The 18,883-nt window shown below is 51.2% G+C and overlaps 1 protein-coding gene across 1 annotated transcript in view; it reads right to left on the bottom strand.

The window, feature by feature from the left end:
- LOC114592519 (uncharacterized) overlaps positions 1–18,444 on the bottom strand; it is a 42,230-nt gene extending 23,786 nt beyond the window's left edge. Inside the window, exons 1-3 of the mRNA XM_077923420.1 lie at positions 17,688–18,444; positions 14,989–15,162; positions 12,711–12,884 (exon numbers count right to left, since the gene is read on the bottom strand). Coding sequence (XP_077779546.1) covers positions 12,711–12,884; positions 14,989–15,088 — 274 coding nt within the window. The 5' untranslated portion in view covers positions 15,089–15,162; positions 17,688–18,444. The remainder of the gene's footprint in view (positions 1–12,710; positions 12,885–14,988; positions 15,163–17,687) is intronic.
- Positions 18,445–18,883: the final 439 nt, after the last annotated feature.

Raw genomic sequence — 18,883 nt, 5'->3', positions numbered from 1 at the left:
AGGCGGTTTCTGAACATTCTCAAAACTCTCAGGTTCACACTAAGCCATACTTACCCACACGTTTGTGACTGCAAACCTGTCCGGAGGTTTGCCTTTCGTGGTGTGAGCTGAACGTCTCAGCACAACTTCAGGTACCCCCTCTGACCCGCTAGGGCCAGCCAGAACATCCTTGCTGTCAGAGAGCTCCCCCTATGATTTTCTGTGCCTTCTGGACTTCTCAGCTGGACCTGTGAGTGAGGAAGGAGCACTTCTCTGCTCAAGTTTCACAGCTTTTGGAGAAGCTCTTCCCGGTATCTGCTCTGGGTCGGGACTCTGTGCCTCAGCAGCAGGTTCAACCTCTACCTCTTCCTCATCAGCAGAGTCAAGCAGACGCTCTGAAAGAATATCAGGATTCCCATGTATCCACCCACTCTGTTCATAGAACTCAGCACTGCTGCTCAGTAGACTCCTGGATAGGCAAATCTCCACCCCTTGGTCCCTGGCTCATACCCACAGAAAATCATCTTTTGGGACCTAGGGCCACCCTTTCTGCGCTTGGCCTTTGGCACAAGGACCCAAGCATCGCAGCCAAACACACAGACGAAATGCACCTTGGGCTTCTTGCTGTGCAGCAGAAAATAGGGTGTGACCCCTACAACAGAACAGAACAAACGATTCAGAGTGAACAAAGAAGTTTGCCATGCTTCTCCCCAAAACCTCTGTGGGTGCCCAGCATCAAAAAGCAGCACAGACCCGGTGAACTCCTCATGTTGGGGAGAAGCATGGCGAACTTCTAAATAGGGGGTTCTGAAGTCTCTCCCTGAGCTTTGAAACTCTGGGTCTTTGCAATGTTTATTCAGAAATTCCTGTACCTGAGTCTCTGACATTAATCTGAACCTCTGTCTTCTATAAGTAAAGGAAACTCCCTCCGGGAATTCCCATTTGTAATTTATTCCTGCTCCTCTTAGAACTGATGTCAGGTTTCAATACTTCCTTCTCTTGACTCTCAATTTAAATGGGATTTCTTTAAAAATGTCAACTTTCTGCCCTTCAACCACCAGGTCATCCTCAAAGTTTCTGCACTACTGCATCTTTCCTTTTCCTTGTTGTAAAAGTCAAGAGTATGTCTGGTGGCTGTCTCTCTTGAAGCTCAGGTCCAAACTCTGTAAACATTCTCAAAACATTCTTCCATTCCTTCTTGTATCCCCATCCATTCCCCCAATATTCCACCCAGATAGGCCTTGCTCCTCTTCTCTTTCCAATAACCCTCTTATTCGTACCATGTTAGCATTCAATTTTAATTGTAAAAGTAAATTCTGTTGTTCCAGTTCATCCTGTCTTTCTGCCAGGCCCCCTATCGCCCCAACCAAAGCCAGTTGATCTTCCTTTAATCCCTCAGTTGACTCCACTCTTTTTTTCCAAATCTTTCTACCTTTACCTCCAAAACATTTACTTTTTCATCCAGTTTATCAAATTTCTGCAACAGTACTTCCTTGGTGTTCTCTATGTCTGATCTTCCATCCATAAATTGTTTGTTCATAGCCTGCTCCAGCCCTTTCCTGAATTCTGCAAAATGTAAAGCCATAAGTTCAGCCATTTCTGTTTTTGGAGTTTTTTTTCTATCTCCTCTTGTGCTGAATCTCTCCTTCTTTCTGATACTCTCTGTTTTATTGGCTCTTGTTTAGATTTCTCTTCCATGTCAGTTCTCAAAACAAACTGTTCCCTTCTGTCTTTTTCTCATTCTGGCCTTGTATACAACAGTTCTCCCACCAATCCAATTCCCACACCCTTTTAAACCAAACTGTAATGTGATGGCCTGGGAATCTGATTCAGAGGCTGAACCTGAGGAATCCCAGCCTGCACAGGAGTCCCTGCCTCCAGGGCCGGCTGAGCCGGGGCAGGGGCTTGAATCTGATGGGCCCACACCTGTGCTGGATCCTCAGGAGCAGACACCAGATGAATCCACTCTGGCTCCGGAGGTGATTGAGGACCCATTGCCTGCAAGTGCTCCTCTCCCAGCTCTATCAAGGGGAAGGTGAGGTTGCCTCTGGGTCCACTAACCCTCCAGCCTCTCCTGAGCTGCAGAGGCTCAGGGCAGAGAGGTGGAGGGAACTAAGTTCTCTCAGAAGGAGTGCTCGCCTTAAGGCCAGGAGAGGCGAGTCACCTGTGGGCCGGGACTGTCCTAGGCCTCAGAGGAGATAAAGGCCAGTCAGCCCAGTCCCAGGTTGCGGGAGCAACATCGCTGGAAACCTGTTCCTGCCAGCACCCTGACCTGCTCTTCCGGAGTTCCTGACCACGCCCAGCTCCTTGCCTTGGACCTCGCTTCACCCCTGATGGACAGCCTCCAAACCCTCAACCCAGGACCACGCCGCACGGTAACCCCCCCAGGACCAGCACTTTGCTCCTGCCACACCCGCACTCCCCCTTCGTTGGGGTGCGTTTGGGAAGAGCCAGAAGGCATGGCTGACTAGGCCCAGGAGAATCAGGCCTTGACTTACACCGTTCAGCAGCTAAGCAATGCAGTTTCAGCGCTTCAGCAGCGGTTGGACGCCTTACCGGCTCCTGTGGCTAACGCCCCAGTTTCTGGCAAGTACCCAGTGGCCCTTCCAGAGAAATCTGATGGGTCCCCGGCCAGCTTTCCCATGTTCCTTGCCCAGGCCAAGTTGCATATTCAGGGGTGAGCCCAGAATTTACCTGATGATCACACCAAGGTGCACTTCTTGATCAGCTTGCTGAAGGACCAGGCGGCCAACTGGGCTTTGCCACTGCTCCGGCAAGACTCTCCTTTGCTGACAAGACTATGTGGGGTTTTGTAACCACTTGGAGACTGCGTTTGGCAACCCTCTGAAGGGGAGCCAAGCCAATCGGGCGATTTGTCGGTTGAAACAGGACAAGTCCACAGCCATTGCCTACACCACAGAATTTCGGCTGTTGGTGCAGGACTTGTCCTGGAATGACTGCACTGCGGGACCAGTATCTTGAAGGGCTTTCGGATGAGATACTGGACCAGCTGGCCATGATGGATCGCTCCACCACACTGGACTCCCTCATTCAGCGAAGCTTGCAGATAGACAAACGGTTGGAGGACCGTCGCCAGGCCCGGGACCGCCAGCACTCAAGTCCTGGCTCCAGTCCTTACCAGCTGGAGCTTCTGGCTCCAGTCCTTACCAGCAGGTCCACAGCCACAGCCGAGTTGTCGAATGAGCCAATGCAGCTTGGGACAGCGCAGCCTCGCCTCTCCCCCTTGGAGAAGACGTGGCGTCGGGAGGGGAACCTGTGTGTCTACTGCGGTGGGAGTGGATATTATGCCCGATCCTGTCCCGAGAACATGCCAGCCGCAGGGAAACCACCAACCCCGGTAGCCGATGGCCCTGGCTACCTGGGGGCCCGAACAATGCCTGAGGGGCCCTCACCGGTGGAATTGCGACATCTCATGGTTCTGGTGCGCCTATACCCTCCCTGGAGGGCCCATGCTCTTGTGGATTCAGGGGCAACCCGCTCTTATATGGACTCTGCCTTTGCCGCCCATCATCAGGTACCACTTCAGGATAAGTCATAACCGGTACAGGTGGAGGCAATTGCTGGGTGGCTCCTGTGCTCGGGCACCATTACTCAGGAGACCCAGCCCTTGGTTCTGTGTCACCAGCAGCACCGGGAGGTGCAAACTTTGGACATTGCTACCATGTCCTGGTTTCCCCTGGTGCTCAGGATGGACTGGCTGGAGTCCCACAATGTTCAGATCGACTGGGTCAATTGGACTGTGCACTTCCCAGACCTGTGCCCCCATGCTTGGTCCGAGATGCTAGCAGCCACCCGCACTGGGGAGGCTGCATCAACGCTCCCTGCTGTTTACCAGGACTACCAAGATGTGTTCAAGGAACAGGGGGCAGACCAGCTGCCACTCCATTGTCTTTTGACTGCGGCATAGACCTCCAGCCCGGGGCGCCCCTGCCTGTGCATCGCCTATACTCTCTTTTGGAGATGGAGCGTGAAGCTTTGCAGGACTTCCTTCACAAGAACCTGGAGCGTGGGTTCATTCGGCCTTCCACCTCGCCCACTGCCGCTCCGGTGCTCTTTGTTAAGAAGTGTGAGGAACTTCGTCTTTGCCATGATTACCGGGCCCTGAACAAGATTACTATCCCAGACCGGTACCCCTTGCCCCTTATCTCGGAATTGCTGGAGCGGGTGCAAGGGGCACAGGTAACATGTAAATCAAGCTAGACCTCCGGGGGGCCTACAATTTGATTCGGATCCAAGCCGGGGATGAGTGGAAGACAGAATTCGGGACCCGGTATGGGCAGTTTGAGTACCTGGTAATGCCTTTCGGTTTGTGCAACGCACCCGCCGTGTTCCAATGGTACATCAACCACGTGTTCCAGGACTTCCTAGACAAGTTCGTGGTGGTGTACCTAGATGACATTCTGATTTTCTCCCGTGACCCAGCTCGCCACAAGGGTCATATCCGGACCGTGCTGCAGCGCTTGCCGTAGCACCACCTGTATGCTAAGCTCAGCAAGTGCGAGTTTCATCAGCGGTTGGTAGACTTCCTGGGTCACCGACTCTCTCCAGATGGGGTGCAGATGGATCCTGGGAAGGTGGCTGCAGTTCGGGAGTGCGCGGCACCCCGGAACCGCAAGGACCTACAGAAGTTCCTGGGGTTTGCCAACTATTGCCGGACCTTCATTGCAGACTATGCTCATCACACCACCCCGTTGACCTGACTGCTGCGCCCCAAGACGCCATTTTCCTGGGACAAGGGGGCAGAGGAGGCGTTTCAGGGGTTGAAAGCCTGTTTTCAGAGGGCGCCAATTTTGCAGCATCCTGATCCCTCTCGGCCCTTCGTGGTGGAGACCGACGCCTCCAGCACAGCTCTCGGTGCCGTCTTGTCCCAGCAGCATGGACCGGATGCGCCACTGTTACCCTACGGCTACGATTCCCGCTAGCTCCTTACGGCGGAATGTAACTATACCGTGTGGGAGCGGGAACTACTGGCCATTAATGTGGCCTTTGAGGTCTGGTGCCATCATCTTGAGGGGGCACGACACCCTGTGGAAGTGAGAACCGACCACCAGAACCTGGAGTACCTCCAGACCACCCACAAGTTGAAACAAAGGCAGATCCGGTGGGCGTTGTTCTTCCGGTTCCAGTTCCGGATCCGCTACATCCGTAGCTCCCAAAACCAGAAGGCGGATGCCCTGTCCCGGAAACCCAAAGACATCGCAGACACGGTACAGCAAGCAGTACCGACAGCGATTTTACCACCGGCCTCATTCCTGGCCACCCAGGAGGCTGAGCTACTGTGGGATCAGGTGCAAGAACAGGAGCGGGTCGACGCTTGGGCCCAGGAACGACTCAGGGAACTGGCCGAAGGGTCATGCCCTCAGTATCCGGGGCTGGTCTTGCACCAGGGCCTACTGCTGCACCACGGTCGCCTGTACATCTCGCCAGGGCCACTGCGGGCTGAGGTTCTCCGGATGACCCATGATGCCCTAGTGGCGGGACCACCCATCTGATAAGCCGGGAGTTTTGGTGGCCCCGTCTGAAGGCTGACGTGGCTGGCTACGTCGCGGGGCGTCCAGTTCACATCCCATTTCTGGCGAGCGTTGCACCAGACCCTCGGAAGAGAGGTCTGTCTATTGTCAGCCTACCACCCACAGACCGATGGCCAGACAGAACGGGCGAACGCGGTGCTGGAGCAGTACCTCCGGGGTTACTGCAGCTTCCAGCAGGATAACTGGGTTGACCACCTAGCATTGGTGGAGTACACTTACAAAAAAACGGTGAACGCGTCCACCCAGCAGACCCTGTTCCAGGCCAGTTACGGTTACCATCCGTGGTTGTTCCCGGATGTGCTGCCGGCGTCCACAGTCCCTGCGGTGACAGAGTGGCTTCAGGAGCTCCAGTCTCAGCAACAACTATTGATGGAGCAACTGCGTCAGGCCAATGAGGCATACAAGACCCAGGCCGACCGCCACCGCCAGGTGGGGCCGGAACTCCACGTCAGTGACCTGGTATGGCTCTCCACTCACCATCTCCACTCCTCTCGGCCTTCACGGAAGCTGGTTGCCCGCTTCACCGGCCCATTTCCTATCGTGGACCAGGTCTCGCCTGTGGCATTCCGTCTGTGGTTACCCTCAACCCTGAAGGTTTACCCGGTATTCCACAGGTCCATACTGAGTCCGGTGGCCCCGCCCGACGAGTTCCACCCCGACCACAGCCAATTTTGGTTCAGGGGGAGCCAGAGTATGAGGTGGAACGCATTCTGGACTCACGATACCGCAGGGGAAAGCTCCAATATCTCATAGACTGGAAGGCGTATGGACCCGAGGACCGTTCCTGGGAACCAGCAGCCAACGTCCATGTGCCTGCCTGCCTGCCTCCATGAGTTCCATGCGGCATACCCCAGCAAGCCGGGTCCAGACCCTCGGTTGAGGGGGGGCCTGAGAGAGGAGATGGTGTGATGGCCTGGGAATCTGATTCAGAGGCTGAACCTGAGGAATCCCAGCCTGCACAGGAGTCCCTGCCTCCAGGGCCGGCTGAGCCGGGGCAGGGGCTTGAAACTGAAGGGCCCGCTCCTGTGCCGGATCCTCAGGAGCAGACACCAGATGAATCCACTCTGGCTCTGGAGGTGATTGAGGACCCATTGCCTGCAGGTGCTCCTCTCCCAGCTCTGTCAGGGGAAGGTGAGGTTGCCTCTGGGTCCACTAACCCTCCAGCCTCTCCTGAGCTGCAGAGGCTCAGGGCAGAGAGGCAGAGGGAACTAAGTTCTCTCAGAAGGAGTGCTCGCCTTAAGGCCAGGAGAGGTGAGTCACCTGTGGGCCGGGACTGTCCTAGGCCTCAGAGGAGATAAAGGCCAGTCAGCCCAGTCCCAGGTTGCGGGAGCAACATCGCTGGAAACCTGTTCCTGCCAGCACCCTGACCTGCTCTTCCGGAGTTCCTGACCACGCCCAGCTCCTTGCCTTGGACCTCGCTTCGCCCCTGATGGACAGCCTCCAGACCCTTGACCGGACTCAGACCACGCCGCATGGTAACCCCCCCAGGACCAGCACATGTAGCAATACATTCAAACTTAGAGAATTATAAAAGTTCCACAATATCCAAGAGAGAGAGAGAAAAGAGGGCAAAATCACCTTTATATACAATCGACAAAAAAGAAAAAAAAGCAGGCCACAACAAAAGTCTAACAGTTACCATTGTTCAAACTTACTGTTACATTGTCTCCTTGATTTTGATTAGCACTTGCCAAGCTTCTAGTTATATTATAATCCACAATGTGTCATGTAATCCAAAATATTTCCACTGTGAGTCCAAAAATTTTCCAGACGTATTTATAATTCAAATTAGATTTGTAATCCAAATGGTAATTGTAATCCAATATACTGTAGATTCCAGTGTATAAGGCGACTTTGAACCCCAGAAAATCTTCTCCAAAGTCGGGGGTCGCCTTATACGATGGGTTTGGGTGGCGCGGAGCTGTGAGGAGATTTCACCCCTCCCATACCCAAGAATCTCCTGATTATCTCCTGATGGTCTCTGCTGACTCTCCAGAGAGGAGGAGGTGTGTCCTGCCTATCTACTTATTCTGCCCAGCAACTTATCTGTGTGTGTGAGAGAGAGTCAGTCAGTCAGTGTATCGGAGAAAGTGAGTGTTGGAGATCCTAGAGATAAGATTGCTGCTAAGTGCAGCTGCAGACTCTCAGTGTAGCATTGATTTATGCTTAGAATATTCAGCTCTGTATATAGTTTTGTATCATAGTTGTAGTTACAGAATAAAAGGAAGATATTCTACAGAGCTGCTCTCCGAGTGGTTTATACTCTGCAAGACTCTGCAAAACTCTGCTGCGCAACGACTGTATTATTGAGACAGTGAATCCGGTGCTCTCAGCTGTGAGTCCACAGCACTGTGACCTGTTCCTGTGAGAAAGGAGGTCTCTGGCGGTGCTTCCCAGCTCGCCTAGCCCAGTCGGGGTTGAGGTGCATGAGTCCAGTTGGTGCACTGGCTCTAGGGCGATGCTGACATTGGTTATGGGCCCAGTCGTTGTTCCAGTCGTCTGACCTGACGTTGTTCCAGTCATCCCAGTCGCCAGAGGTTCTGTTGCTGTTTGCCGGACGGTGGAACGGACGCTGCATGCTGGACTGATTTGCGGTGCCCAGAAGCAGAGCTGTTTGGAGCAGTGTTCAAGCTGCCGCTGTTGCTGTTGCTGCTGCTTGATTTACGGAGGTATGTTGCTGACTGCCAAAGGAAGAAGATAGCATCCCTGTTTGCCTGTTAATTGCGCTCTGAGTGGGAGAGAGAGTGGCTGAGGGAGTCAAGGCTTTATCTGTGTTGCACGAGGGAAGTGTCTTGCTCTAAGTAATAGCAGACATGGCCTGTGCACATTCTGGCCAGATGGCGCTGTCCTTTCCTCTCCTCACGCCTGAAACCTATGCAGTTTGGCAAGTAAAGATGAAAGCGCTTTTACAGAGGGAGAAGCTATTTCACACGATAGATGACCCTCCAGATAAGGATGATGATGATTGAGCTGAGTGGCATGCTGCAGATATGAAAGCCCGAGGGACTATTGTTTTGAGTGTTTCAGACCACTTGCTGGTGAACTTAGAGGGTCAAGAGACTGCACAAGCTGTTTGGCATAAGTTGAGAGATATGCATCTGAGGCAGAATGCTGGTTCCAGTGTGATTTTCTTTAAAAAGCTGTGCAGGCTGCAGTTGGAGAAAGGTGGTGATTTGCCTAGCCATCTGTCTCAATTAAAGCGTCTCAGACAAGACCTTGTTCAGCGAGACCTGGCTATTTCAGAGGCTGTATTTGCAATGCTGATGATCAATAGCCTGGATGAGTCTTATGATGGAATAGCTGCCCAGATTTCCACAATGCCTTCTGACCGGCTAACAGAAGATTATGTGTCTAGCGTGCTCCTGAATGAGTGGGATCGCAGACAGGCTGTTAGAGAAAGCCGGGACTGTGCTGTAAAAAATGTGCTTGAAAATGTGCCTGAGTCTTCAGCAGGGGAAAGTGAAAGTGAAACTGCTGCTGTTAAAGCTTTGAAATTGAAGCGGTGCTTTTCGTGTGGAGCACAAGGCCATTTGAGTTTCCAGTGCAAGAAGTCTTCAAAGAAGAAGGGAAACTTCAGAGGCAGAGGGGGAGGAGGACGAAATCCCCAAGCACCTGCTACTTCAAAGGCTTTGATCTCTCGCTGTTCCAGTCAACGTGGGCGGAGTTTCTTCGTGGTCGACTCTGGCTGTTCAAACCATGTGGCCAAAAATAAGAATCTCTTTGTTCAGCTTGAGAAGCAAGAGAAAGAAATTCATCAAGCAGATGGGACAGTTCTCACGAGTGTGGCTCAGGGAACTGTGTTCTTAAAGAGCCTGAATGCAACTATTAAGAATGTCCTGTATGCGCCTGATATTCAGGACAATTTGTTGAGTGTTTCCCAGCTTGATCATCAAGGGTTTAAGGTGGTGTTTGCTAAATCTCGCTGTGAAATTCTTAGAGATGGCAAGCTCATTTTGTATGCAAAATGTGTAAATGGATTGTACCAATTGCCTTTTGTTTCAGGTACAGGCACTGCAGAAGCAACTGGGAAAGAGTATTGCAATTTGTCTGTAGATAAGAATGAGAAGTTGCATGACCAATGTATTCATTATTACCACCGTATTTATGGTCATTTGAATTTCCAGGCTGTGGCAAAAATGCCTGATATGGTTCAGGGTATGAAGTTGAAAGAATGTCCCTACCACATGAAATGTGTTTCTTGTGCTGAGAGTAAGGCAAGGCAAGCTCCCAAAGGTACAGAGTCTGGGAGAGAGGCCAAGAAACCATATGAAGTCATTCATGCAGACTTAGTAGGGCCCCTAGCGCTCTCTAGAGGCAATTCAAGATTTTTCATGGTTCTGATAGACTCCTATTCCAAATATGTTTGGGTCTATATGCTGCAGAAAAAGTCTGAAGCCTTTACCAAGTTTCGCCAGTTTTGTAAATGGCTCAGAAATGTACATAATGAAAATGTATGTTGTCTTTTCACAGACAGGGGTGGAGAGTTTTGTTCAGAAGAGTTTGAGAGTTTTCTTTCTGAACAGGGCATTGAGCATAGGACCGCCACGCCCAGATCACCCTGGCAGAATGGTTTATGTGAGAGAGTAAACCAGACCCTGCAGCATGGAATCAGAACGCTGTTACATGATTCGGGGCTACCCAATCCTTTTTGGGCCGAAGCTCTTTCGTTTTTCTGTCATGTGTATAACAGGAGATACCAGTCTAGTGTAAATTGCACCCCATATGAGATGCTTCACGGAAAAAAACCATGTGTAAAGCATTTTAAAATTTGTGGTTCGGAGGTTTGGGTGCACACCTCGCAGGGTGACAAACTAAGCAAGCATGGAGAACATGGTGTTTTCCTAGGATATGAGAAAGGGTCTTATCGTGTTCTGATCACAGACACGAAAACCATAAGGCTGACCAGGAGTATTGATGACAATCCACAATGGGAGAGAGTTGGCGTTTTTCAGTGCCATCCCGTTTGTGATGATGGTGCAAAAGGGGCAAAGAAAGTTAAGAGGGAGGCAAGTGTTGTTGGTGATAATCCTGATGCCAATGTAGTTCCAGATGATGGCACAGATTATCAGAGCCCAAAAGCCTCAGGTGAGTCTGACGCTGACTCAGACTTAGCAGCTTCATATACTTTAGCTCCCCATTCTCCCAAAGAGGAGGAAGCACCAGAACAAGAGGATCAGAGAGTTTTGCGCAGATCCGAGAGAACAACCAAGGGTGTACCACCGAAAAGGTTTTCTGAAGAGTTTGCAAAGACTGCGGTCACGAGCAACTCTGGTGGGTTTTTTTTTCTAAACCAGGCATGAAGTGTGCTGAGAGTGATAGCACAAAGCGCTGCATTTATTTCCTTACCTGATATTTGAAGGAAAGCATATATTTGAGTTCTGAAAAGTGGTTTGTTCAAATCTGCCTAATTAGAGATGTCAATTTGCATTTGAGAGGAAGAAATGTGTGTGAAGAGTTTTCCAGAAGCTGCTTATTCATTTGTATTGTCACAATGTGTAGTGTGTGTAAATTGCAGTTATGTTAAAGATTCTTGAAATGGTCGGATAAAATGGGGGAGTATGAGGAGATTTCACCCCTCCCATACCCAAGTCTCCTGATGATCATGTATCATAGTTGTAGTTACAGAATAAAAGGAAGATATTCTACAGAGCTGCTCTCCGAGTGGTTTATACTCTGCAAGATTCTGCAAAACTCTGCTGCGCAACGACTGTATTATTGAGACAGTGAATCCGGTGCTCTCAGCTCTGAGCTGTGAGTCCACAGCACTGTGACCTGTTCCTGTGAGAAAGGAGGTCTCTGGCGGTGCTTCCCAGCTCGCCTAGCCCAGTCGGGGTTGAGGTGCATGAGTCCAGTTGGTGCACTGGCTCTAGGGCGATGCTGACAAGCTGAACCCGCCCCCTGTTGCTGCCCAGTGTATTAGGAAACTGGGCTTATAAAACGAACCCCCAAATTGCAGCTGTCAAATTGGGGGGTCGTCTAATAAGCCCAGTCGCCCAATAGCTACGGTATATATGCTATTTCACTCAATTTTTATTCCAATACAGGCCCCCCCGTCCCCGCTTTCTCCTACTAAGGCTCTTACCAGGGACTTCCCCTCCCTGGGATTACCACCCAGTTATGGAAGTGTCCTCCTGCCAAGCTTTGGTAGAACTTGCCAAGATCCAGGGTCCTTTTTATAGGTTTTTTAAAAAAGAATTTGCAATGTTTTCAAGCCTTTCAGTGCTTTCATTCATAAAATCTGCATCCCCATTCAAAAAAACAGAGTACTCCAATCATTCCTGTATCTTCCTTTTTAGGAATCAAAGAACAAAGAGCTACAGTTTCTTCTTGTATCCAGGGTACATAGTGTTAATAGGTAGCAAAGTAACAAAGTGCAGTTTTAAAAGCATCTAAAGACTGATGTGTCTCCAAAGTTTTTTTCCCCATTCACAAGTCTGTACTGCAAAACCTTCCCTTCAAAAGATGGAAGTTGGCTTCCTGTTTAGATTCCGTCTTTGCCAAATCTAAATTAAATGCAATCCTTTTTATTTTGAAAAGCCCATAATTGTTGACAATACCTTTTTTCCTTTGAAAGTCTGCTGCTTCAGGTGGCGATTTGTGGTTTCGGGTTTCTGAGCTGCGCTGGAGCCACTGGCAGGCTCAAGCCACTGTCTCTCTCACACACACACACACCCACGCGCTGCCGATGCAGTGTTGGGGCTCCGGCAATCGCGGCAAGCCTCTTCACGCCCGGCTGGTCCCCTCGACACCCCACTACCCTTGGAGCTTTTGGGGGGGTATCTAACCCTGGCACTCACCCCCACTGCTCAAAAGCCCCGGTAACGGTCGTCATTTAGACAGACGACTCGCACTGCAGCGCCATTTCCCTTCGCAGAGAAATCGGAAGCCCAGAATCAGGTTACTTTCAAGAGTCGTGACTTCTAGTGCTGCCTGATGGATAGGTAAGTTGTCTGACATTGGTAGAGCATTCAATCACGGTACAGGTTTTAGACATTTTGAGCTGCCAATACATTGCGGTGGCCGGGGAGCTGTGATGTATTCCTAGCTCAAATTGCCTGCAGATGACAAAGGCGCAGGCAAGCAGGTGGAGGAGCCCAAAATGGTGCCCCCCTGAGCAAGCCCCAATACCTCTCTGGCTCCATCCATCCATGTCCCCATCTCCCCTCCCCTGGAACTCACCAGATCTCTCGGAGGTCCCTGGGAGGGAACGCTCAGAGGCTGTGAGGAGGGATGCAGGAGACAACCTGACCAGGTCAACTGTCCATCTTCCCCCTTCCATCCTCGCTAGGTTTACAGATTCAGTCTCTTTCTTCCTTCCTGAGGAGTTGAGAAGCCACCACAAGCTGCAGGGTCCTGGGAGAGAGGAAGAAACAAAGGGAGCCTCAGAGGCCCTGCAGGGATTCTCTTGCCCTCCTCACTCCACATGCAAGCCTGGCATGGTCTGCACAGTAGTGACCTGAGAGTAGATCCATTGAACTCAGTGGGGATAATTGACAGAACTTGGTACAAAAACCAGTCACCGTCCTGTCCCCAAGCCTGAAAACTGCAACCCCAGAGTATGGGCAGAAAATAGCAGAGTAGATATTACATGTAGGTGCCCCCATGCTAGGTGCTTTGTATGGAGAGCCCTGTTCACAATCTTTGAGCTCTCTCATCACAAGCCAAACAGATGTTGTGGCCGTATCTGCCTCTGTCAGGAGTTGCATGGGGACCAAATCTGTATGTGGAAGCAGAGGAGCCGGTGATGCCACATTTTTTAAATACCAGGAAACTAATACACCCCTCCTCCTTAGATATCGTCTGTGCTTATACACCATCTTCACAAGTCTCCAGTCCCAAAATGTGGCCCCCACCCTGGCACGGAAGCAATCAAAGTATAGATCTTCCACATGTTCTAAATCTGCAGTGTTCTTAAGAACACCAGGCATGTATGTCCTCCAAAAACTCCAGAGGTGAGCTTTACACTCCTCTTGTGATAAGATTCCCAAAGGCTATGGGTAGCTTGATAGAACTAGTCTACTTTGAGAAAGCACCAATGTCTCCTTCCCTTTTTTTATGTGATTTAACAAGAATCCCCTCCCCTAATGAGTCAGAAATCAAGGACAAGCTGTGGATTTAAGACTGTGTGGAGATAAACTTTCGATCCAAAGCAATGTTTCAAGATGAAGCTGGAAAGCTAAGAGTTTTGGAATGACGCAGTTAAAAATTCCGTCGCCATTTTGGGAGGCATTGTTGGAGCTCTTGGGTCTGGGAGGAGAAAGAGAGAAATAGAGTTGTTTACATATCGTGGATCAACTCCTCGGTGGGACTTATGAGCGACAAATGCCAAAATTTATGACGGAAAGAGCGATGTTATCTACGAAGGAGATATATGGAAACCATCTGGACTTTGTGGAGGAACGGGAAATCCACACAGGATTATTATACTTGCTATTGGCTTAAGGAGACTAACAGAAGAGATCATAAAGGAAAAAGAGAAATTATATGAATAAGATATGATGTGGAAACACCAAGATAAGACTGGATAGAATTATGAACTTTGTCTGGACTGATTGGGACTGATTTGGACATTAACGCAGTACTAAGAAGATTATCTGAATCCCCCTTTGGATCTTGAAGTATGGGTTCCCCCAACAAAATTTAAAAATTTGGCTTTATAATTTGGAATTTATGCGATGTGATTTGATTTGATTGGCCAGTTAATAAAAATTATTTTTTAAAAAAAACAAAGTTTTTTTTCCCCATTCACAAGTCTGTATTGCAAAATCTTCCCTTCAAAATACGGAAGTTTACTTCCTGTTTAGATTCCGTCTTTGACAAATCAAAATCAAATCCAATTCTTTTTATTTTGAAAAGTCCATTGTTGTTGAAAATACCTTTTTTCCTTTGAAAGTCTGCTGCTTCAGGTGGCGATTTCTGGTTTCGGGTTTCTGAGCTGCGCTGGAGCCATGGGCAGGTTCAAGCCACTGTCACACACACAGACACCCCACGTGCTGCCGATGCAGTGTTGGGGCTCCGGCAATCGCGTCAAGCCTCTTCATGCCCGACTGGTCCCCTCGACACCCCACTACCAGTGGGGTTTTTTGGGGGGGCTGTCTAACCCTGGCACTCACCACCACTGCTCAAAACCCCCAGTAATGGTCGTCTTTTAGACAGACGACTCGCAATTTCCCTTTGCAGACAAACCGGAAGTCTATGTTTCAAGAGTCATGCCTTCCAGTGCTGCCCAATGGATCGGTAAGTTTTCTGGTAGAGCATTCAATCATGGTGCTGGTTTTAGACATTTTGAGCTGCCAATACATCGCGGTGGTCAGAGAGCTGGTATGTGTTCCTAGCTCAAATTGCCTGCAGATGACAAAGGCGCAGGCAGGCAGGTGGAGGAGCCCCCCTGAGCAAGCCCCAATACCTCTCTGACTCAATCCATCCATATCCCCATCTCCCCTCCCCTGGAACTCACCAGATCTCTCTGAGGTCCCTGGGAGGGAACGTTCAGAGGTTGTGAGGAGGGATGCAAGAGACAACCTGACCAGGTCAACCGTCCATCTTCCCCCTTCCATCCTTCCACGCTTTGCAGGATCTGTCTCTTCCTTCCTTCCTGAGGAGTTGAGAAGCCACAACAAGCTGCAGGGTTCTGGGAGAGAGGAAGGAGCAAAGGGAGTCTCAGAGGCCCTGCAGGGACCCTCTTTCCCTAGATATTCTCCTGCCCCTGGAGAAGCACAAATGTAGCAGCCCCTTCCCAAGAGAAGCCCCATTTCTAAACATTTCCAGTAATTCCAATTTCTTCTGTATGCTCCTCACCCCACTTGCAAGCCTGGCATGGTCTGCACAGTAGTGACCTGAGAGTAGATCCCATTGAACTCAGTGGGGATAATTGACAGAACTTGGTGCAAAAACCAGTCACCGTTCTTTTCCCAAGCCTGAAAACTGCAACCCCAGAGTACAGTGGTGCCCCACAAGACGAACGCCTCGCAAGACAGAAAACCCGCTAGACGAAAGGGTTTTCCGTTTTGGAGGCGCTTCGCAAAACGAATTTCCCTATGGGCCTCCTTCGCAAGATGAAAGCCCATAGGGAAATCTCCGGGACAGCGGGGAAGCGCAGCGCGTCTTCCCCACTGTCCTTGGACCTCCTCCGAAGCCTGGCGGTGGGGCGGAGAGACCTTCTCCCGTCGCCAGCCTTCGGAAGGCTGCTCCAAAGTCTGGCTGTGGGGCGGAGAGACCTCCTCCCACCGCCAGCCTTCGGAAGGCTGCTCCGAAGCCTGGCGGCGGGAGGAGGTCTCTCCGCCCCACCGCCAGCCTTCGGAAGGCTGCTCTGAAGCCTGGCAGCGGGAGGAGGTCTCTCCGCCCCACCGCCAGCCTTTGGAAGGCTGCTCCGAAGCCTGGCGGTGGCGCGGAGAGACCACCTCCCGCCACCAGCCTTCGGAAGGCTGCTCCGAAGCCTGGCGGTGGGGCGGAGAGACCTCCTCCTGCCGCCAGGCTTCAGAAGGCTCCTCCGAAGGCTGGCGGTGGGGCAGAGAGACCTTCTCCCCGCGCCAGCCTTCGGATGGCTGTCCTGAAGACTTGCGGTGAGAGGAGGGTTTTCCTTCCCACCGCCAACATTCAGAATGCTGTTCTGAATGTTGGCAGTGGGGAGGAAAAACCCTCCTCCCACCGCAAGCCCCGGGAACAGAGAAGCGCTGAGCCCCTTCCCCTCTGTTCCCGTACCTGTCTTGAAGGCTTGCGGTGGGGAGAAAAACCTTCTCCGCACCGCCAGCCTGGCAAGCGGTTTCCATAGGAACGCATTAATTGATTTTCAATGCATTCCTATGGGAAACCGTGCTTCGCAAGACGAAAAACTCGCAAGAAGAAAAAACTTGCGGAACGAATTAATTTCGTCTTGCAAGGCACCACTGTATGGGCAGAAAATAGCAGAGTAGATATTACATGTAGGTGCCCCCATGCTAGGTGCTTTGTATGGAGAGCCCTGTTCACAATACCAGGAAACTATTACACTCCTCCTCCTTAGATATCGTCTGTGCTTATACACCATCTTCGCAAGTCTCCAGTCCCAAAATGTGGCCCCCACCCTGGCATGGAAGCAATCAAAGTATAGATCTTCCACATGTCCTAAATCTGCAGTGTTCTTAAGAACACCTGGCATGTATATCCTCCAAAAACTCCAGAAGTGAGCTTTACGCTCTGCTTGTGACAAGATTCCCAAATCTTAGGGTAGCTTGATAGAGCTAGTCTATTTTGAGATAGTACCAATGTCCCGTTAGTAGTAAGAGCCACACAATGACTGATAATCCCTCTTTTGTCCCAGAAGGTGGGGAGTAGGTATCCTTGCTTTTTTCTTCTTGATAATACATGTCCCCTACTGTATCTTACATTTTTCTAAGAGAGTACTATTCACAATCATGCTTGCCATATATTCCGTATAGATTGTCTTAGTTCCCTTTAGTAAAGTCTGTCCAATCCCTGGCTCCTGCGGGAGGGAGTTCCAGTTTTACCTACGCACTGTGAAAATTATAAGTTTAATGTAAATAAAACATTCTGCAATAGCAGCAGCTGCAGAGAAACTCCAGGATGGGGAACATCCTTGAAAGCTCATTCTGGGATCAGAGAGAGAAACGTTGGCAGACCTGCCACCCAGAGCCCCCTCCTTCTCCTCCCTGCATCGCCTCACCCCCTTCAGGACAAGATCTTGGGGTCCTTCAGGCGGCTTTCCACCCTCTCCTCTCAAGGAAGGCAGCTCCCTTCCCTTGAACCCTGGCAAGCCCAGTGCAGCCAGCTCAGCCCTCTGGCTCTCCCCTTTTCTCCACGGAGGAGCCCCAGGCGTGGCCCCTGCCCAGAGAGGCTTCCCTTGAGGCTCTGGGCTGGAGACCTGAGCTGATCTGGAGGAGGATCTGCCCGGGGGAAAGGCCGGCCTGGCAGGGGCTCCTCCACTGGAAGGGGCATTCTGGGCATGCCCTCCCCCCCCAGACCCCTCCCTCCTTCCCCAAAGAGGATGCCAAGGAAGAGCAGAGCTGCAGACCCCCTGGAAACTCGCCCCCTCCCAGGCTTGGCAGAGAGGAATGGGGGGGCAGGACCCTCTGCTCCCAGACTTGGGGGTCTCCCCCTGCAGCCCCGGGACCCCCTTCTCCCATGGGCACCCCAAGGGGGAAGAGAGAGGAGACTCACCGGATTCTTCCCAGGAGGGAAACCGAGGCAGCGCGGGGAGGAGACAAGAGAGAAAAGACGGGACTGGGCACGGAGGGAGGGGATTCGGCTCTGGAGGGCCCGCCCCGCCTCTCTACTTCCTGTCTTCTCTAGGACTCCGGCTCTGTTCCACTTAACCCTTCGCAAGCTGAGCACTGCCCCCGGGCTGGCTGGCTGTCCTCCTTCCCTCCCAGAATCCGGGGGTCCAGGGCATGTGCAGAGTTCTCTGTGATTCTCGGCTCAGAGGCCCTCAAGACAGCAGCTTAGTGCCCTGTCCCCAGGTGGGTGGGGGGTAAATAAAATAATATTAATAATTAAGGCGGATGTTCCGCTTTCTAGAAACGGGGGCCAAATGTTCCCCTGGGTTTCTGCTCCTTCCCTCTCGCTCCTTCCCTGAGTTTTGTCCCCGTTCAAGCCTTGGGACGCAGCTCTGCTTCCACCACAGATTCAGACCTGGGGGGTTCGTGAGCGAGGGGCCCTTTTCCTCTGCTCTGCTCCCTCCCAGCCACTCCGGAGGGATTTCCAGTCAGTCTTGCGGACCCAGGGGATCCCCTCAGCCCTGGTGACTGGCTTGGGGGGGGGTCTCCTTTTCCCCTCCTCACTGGATGGACACTCCGCCTCCCTCCGCCTCCCCATAGCTTCTCCCGTTGAATTCCCGCCTGACTCCTCTCCCCAGACCCTCCTCTCCCAGTGGAGATTCTCCTCACCTTCCCCTCCAGGGTCGCCCCTCAGACCATCCCTCTCCCAGTCCCCCCTTTCTCCCTCTCAGAAAACTCCCTCTGAATTGGCTCCTTTTATTTTCCCTCCAAAAGGGCTGGCTCCGCCCCTCGCTGTCTTGGGAGCCAATCAGAGCGAGGCTCCAGACCCAGCGAAGTTATTATGAGGGCCAACAGGCCTGGCTCCATGTTCAACCACACACACACACACACACACACACACACTACTCCATGTTCAACCACACACACACACACACACACACACATTAAATGGAGAACATTTGAATAATAAAAACAAAGAAATAAAAAGGGGTGCTATAGGAATTTTAATGTCTTACATATATAAAATGTTCATAATTGTACAAGGCAAACACATACATAAATATATAAACCACATGTCTGGAAAAAGTACAGGAAAACAGTCCTAAAGTCATTTTGACTCTTTCAGGCACCTCAAATATT

This window comes from Podarcis muralis, chromosome 2, assembly GCF_964188315.1.
Source record: "Podarcis muralis chromosome 2, rPodMur119.hap1.1, whole genome shotgun sequence".
NCBI lineage: Eukaryota > Metazoa > Chordata > Lepidosauria > Squamata > Lacertidae > Podarcis > Podarcis muralis.
The sequence above is the reverse complement of the archived record's forward strand: the minus strand, read 5'-3'. Positions and strand labels throughout refer to the sequence as shown.